This window comes from Myotis lucifugus, unplaced genomic scaffold, assembly GCF_000147115.1.
Source record: "Myotis lucifugus unplaced genomic scaffold, Myoluc2.0 scaffold_11, whole genome shotgun sequence".
In the NCBI taxonomy this organism is placed as follows: domain Eukaryota; kingdom Metazoa; phylum Chordata; class Mammalia; order Chiroptera; family Vespertilionidae; genus Myotis; species Myotis lucifugus.
In genome coordinates this window covers 5,838,535-5,843,169 of record NW_005871059.1, presented here as the reverse complement: position 1 = coordinate 5,843,169, position 4,635 = coordinate 5,838,535, and the positions used below count along the sequence as shown (strand labels likewise).

The 4,635-nt window shown below is 44.9% G+C and overlaps 1 protein-coding gene across 12 annotated transcripts in view; it reads right to left on the bottom strand.

The window, feature by feature from the left end:
• Positions 1-4,430, bottom strand: part of SHPRH (SNF2 histone linker PHD RING helicase) — a 66,747-nt gene extending 62,317 nt beyond the window's left edge. For 7 of the 12 annotated variants that reach the window (XR_002828118.1, XR_002828120.1, XR_002828119.1 and 4 more), the window contains exons 1-2: positions 3,711-4,417; positions 1,428-1,493 (exon numbers count right to left, since the gene is read on the bottom strand). Coding sequence is in view for 4 of the 12 variants with exons in the window: in XM_023750166.1 (XP_023605934.1) it covers positions 1,428-1,493; positions 3,711-3,741 (97 nt within the window). In the remaining 8 variants the exon portion in view is untranslated. Of the gene's footprint in view, positions 1-1,427; positions 1,494-2,925; positions 2,942-3,710 lie in introns of those variants that run through there. The other 5 variants (XM_023750163.1, XM_014451826.2, XM_014451828.2 and 2 more) reach the window with 5 other exon arrangements.
• Between the last annotated feature and the right edge of the window lie 205 nt (positions 4,431-4,635).

Here is a 4,635-nt window from a genome sequence, read left to right as displayed (position 1 = left end):
ATCCGCTCCCTGATGCACCTCCTGGTCAAGTCCCCACAGGGGACACAGCATCAAGTCCCCGCCCACCCATGTGTGCCTCCCAGCTCAGGCAGCCCCACCCACCCGCATGCGCCTGCTGCGCATGCAGCCTCCTGGTGATCGCTCGTTGCGGCGTGAGGGCATGACGACCACATAGGCTTTTATTAGTATAGATGTCACCCCAATAAATTCAATTTTTAAAAAAGATTGAAACAGAAAAAAAAACCAAAAACTGTTTGTTTGTTTTTTAAAAAAAATAGGTAAAAGGAAAAGAAAGCTTTGCTATCCCAAAAGGGGAAATTGGTTTGAAAGCAGCCTATATAACTTAGGCCTCAAAGTACACTTTTCCCAAGATAGCCAATTACTACATGAAACAGAATAACTTAGAGAGGTTAAATCATAAAGCCATAGTGATGGTTGGTGCCTATTTCAACCTATTTCATGTAGCTGGAAAATAAAAGATGTATAAACAATTAAAAGTTGGTTTCATGTGAAGTTTAAGAAATAGTTTCAACAATTAATTCCATCCTATATAATAAAACCCTAATATGCAAATCGACCGAACTGCGGAATGACCAGTTGCTATGATGTGCACTGACCACCAGGGGGCAGACAGTCAACCCAAGAGCTGCCCCTTGGTGGTCAGTGCGTTCCCACAGGGGGAGCCAGAAGCCCTGAGCCGGTGAGCGCAGTGGTGGTGGCAGGAGCCTCTTCTGCCTCCGTGGCAGCGCTAAGGATCCCTTGGGGGAGTGGGGGGTTGGACATCCCCCAAGAGGTCCCAGACTGCAAAAGGGTGCAGGCTTTGCTGAGTGGGCTGAGGGGACCACCCCCCCGCCCAATGCACAAATGTCGTGCACCGAGCCTCTAGTTTTTGAATAAAGTTCAATCGAGTATTTGCTGAGTGCTCATTATGTACTCAACACTGTGCTATACTTAAGGAGAGAATATAAAAGAAGTATAAATCAAATCATGATCTTTAATTTAGTACAGATAATAAATTATGTTTTGGTTTCTTCAATCGGAGCACATAGAGCAGACTACACCCGTCTCTCCCCACTAAGTCCCCATCCCTAATTACTCTGTTCCAAATCTAGGAGAGAGTAAGAAATATGTTTTAAAGAGACACTTAAGAAATACACAGCCCCTGTTTAAAACTACTACAACAGCAACAACAAAACCATCAAGGAAAATTTCAGTTGGCCAGAAATTCTGAGGAATTCCTAAGGACGATGCACAGGGAATCAGACAAAAGCAAAATGGTGGTGTGAATTAGCACCAAAACATGGGGCATCACCAACAGGGCTTCCATGCATAATGGTGACAGAGCTGGTAGTAGACCTCAAAGTAGGTCCAGGGCTACAAACACAGATAATAATGGAGCAATAGAGTGGGAATTGGCAGGTCCTTACCTGCCCTCTCCTTCACAAAGGCAAGATAGCTGTGGTGGGGGTATCTATCCTCTGGGGGAACAGTGCCTAAAGTGGAAAGACATCCATTGTTACTGAGTACAGAAGAATATCATAAGACAATGGACTCTGCCTATAGAGAAATTTCCCCCATTATCAGTGAACAGAATAGAAAACTAGGCCCAGCAAAGGCTTCTGAACCTCCCCTTATATAAACTGTACAAGCCAAAAGAATGAAAGTAAAGTAGGAATCTGAACTGCAAAGATAAGCTCACAATCAACAAACATTAAAGGATCTTCAACAGGAAAATAAATCAACAAAGACAAACTTTTACCCAAGGAAACAGATGAAGCAATCTAAGTAGGACTTTATAATACATACTAGTACAATCAACATCCACAGATCAGTGTGTCTCAAACTCCACTGCACATTAGAATCACCTGTGGAAACTTATAAAAATCCTAATGCCCAGGTACTATCCTAGCCAACTAAACCCAAACTGAGCATACATTTATAACTCAAAAAAAATCAATCAATCACATTTTGGTTGACTCTTTTCCTACAGGATCTCTATCCAGGAATAATAAGCTACTTATAACCATAATGTTAATCGGCAGCTAATATGTCAAGTACTGGTATATCTCTAACCATATTCCAAATCCATCTCCTGGTTTTCTTCATACCACATGAATCCCACCTTTGATGGTTCTACTTAATCTTCCCCTTAAATAACAGTATTTGTGTAAAACATAATTATATGAAATTTTCTATATGGACCGAACTTTTACTGTCCTGCATTTTTAAATGTAAATTCCTTTTGCTTGAAATGCTCTTTCATATTTTTCTGTCGCTGTCCCAATCTTCCCCCCCAAACCGTCCCTGACCAGGCCTGCTGAGTTAAGAGCCTCTCCTACTTGATCCCAACTGCTACAGTGTTCTCAACGGTTTGACTATGAACTACATGAAAACTAGGCAGCAACAGTATCCTATTCAGCATTGTACCTCCAATGCCAAGTCAGTGCCAGGATGGAAATGATATACAAAATAAAGTGAAACAAAGATCTCTAACTCCATGAATGCCCTCCCCTTTTTTACGGACCTAGTAGTACTTACTCACATTTCTTTTTGGACTCACATCTCTTAACCACATTCTAGAAGACTAGTGGTAAAGTGAAACTATTCTTTATTATTTCTGGTCCAGAATGAGACAGAAAAAACTGACTGACATGTAGCTTTAATAATAATAAAAAAAAAGACTGCCAGAAAAATAAAATCTTAAATTAATAAGACAATAAGACAAATGAATATCAATTAAACTTAAATTCATATTCCCCCCTACCACCAAATTATAATCTCATTAAAGGACACAAATCCTGAATTACCACACATGTATGGCAGGAGAATACATCTGCTATATGTCTAGGTTCAAGGTGAGCCCTATATAATCAAAGCCCAATTGTTACTGATAGCTGAAAAGTTCTCAAAAATCCCTAACATTACCACAGTCTTTTCCTGTGTTGATAACTCCAGCAGGATGAGAGTATTTTTATCTGTTGAACCCTAAAAGATAAGTTAGTCACATAAACTTGAAGAAATGCTTTCATAGGAAGCTTTTTTCACCATCAGATTCTGTTTCCCAAAATCTTTCTAGCCTGAACTCTTTATAAAAGATTTTTAAACAATAATTCTGTAAGTACAGTTCTTAGACTGACCAAAAAGAGGATGTATATGTAATAGCATCTTTCAAAAGTAAACTATTTAATTCTCAACTGCCAGCTTATTGGCTAACTCCAAGGAGCACGGGCTATCCAGCAAAGGCACACTTCGCCCACTACTGCTCACTACTGTTCTGTTTCTAGCATGGAAACATAAACCAACTAGTCTTTTTGGTCACAGTACCGGTATCACAGGACATTTCTATTCAGGGGAATGTCATCATTTTGGCTATTTACTCGGCAGAATAATTAAAAATAGCTGTAACGACTAAAAATTATTTTAATTTTGTTCAGTTAGAGCCTCAGTTAATTTAAATACAAGTTGGAAAACACCAAACATCTAGGATTTCTGCCTCATGGCCAATGGCAAGTCACTGAGAAAAAAGGGCACAAGCTGAACAGTCATTATTTAATAATACTGCCTCTTTGACAGTGACCATCCATCATCAGATAACACAACATAAACCCAGCAACTACCACGGAGTCACAATGTACAACGTGCAAGGATGGCTTTGAATACGAATGTAATTAATCTGGCTCCAAAGGTAAACTGAGAAGTTTCAGACTAACTTGGAAGCCTCGGCCTCCCCTTCTGCTGCATTCCAACCTCACGCACCAAGAAGCTAGGCAGCTGCCCGGTTCCAGCCTCCGGGGGCAGGTCTGCGGCGAGTGGCGATGCCCACTGTTTGCTTCCGAAAGACTCAAAGGCGGTTCGAGGAGTCCCAGCAGGGCTGTCAGCGCCCGATGGCTCCCAAGCAGCAGGCCGAGCAAACCAGCCACCTCGCGGCCCAGGAGCGCGACAACAGCTCCTCGGACGCTCCAACAAAACACTGCAGGCCCAAGCCCCCCGGGGAGAAACACAGCCTCCTTCCCACGACCCCCGTCCTCTCCCGGAAGCCGGGGCGGTCCGGTCCAGGGGCCCGCAGGTCTGCGATGGGGAAGGGCCGGGGAGACTCGCGCTGCGGCACCCTCGTAGCCCTTCAGCTTCCCGGACTCCAGCACAGCTGGGTCCAGCCTCCTCCGGGCCCCAGTCTCCGTCCAGAGTTACCTTCCATAGCCGCCCTCTGACCCGTGACCCTCCACCATCTGAGCGCCTACCTAGGCAGGTTCTCAAAGCCTCTGCACCAAGGCCCTCTAGGGTCCCCGCACCTCCAGGGCACGCAGTCGCCACCCACCCAACATCGGCCTGCGGTGGGCACGCGCGCTCCCCCAGGTTAGTGTTGGGCGTCCCGGGGGAGACTGAACCCACAGTTCCTACCTGCTGGGTGCGCGATGGAGCGCGGGGTCAAAGCGTACGCGCACGTCGAGTTGCCCCGCCCCCTTTCTCCGGCGGTGACTTCAAGAGCCTCTTCTGCGCAGGTCCACACGGTTGAAGCCTGTGACGGGATGCCGCTGGAGTATCGCGATAGCTCTGCCCACAGCATTCGAGGTGACAGGATTGGCTGGAACCTCTAGGCAGGAGGCGGGCTCTACGCAAATATAAATAAGAGCGGCT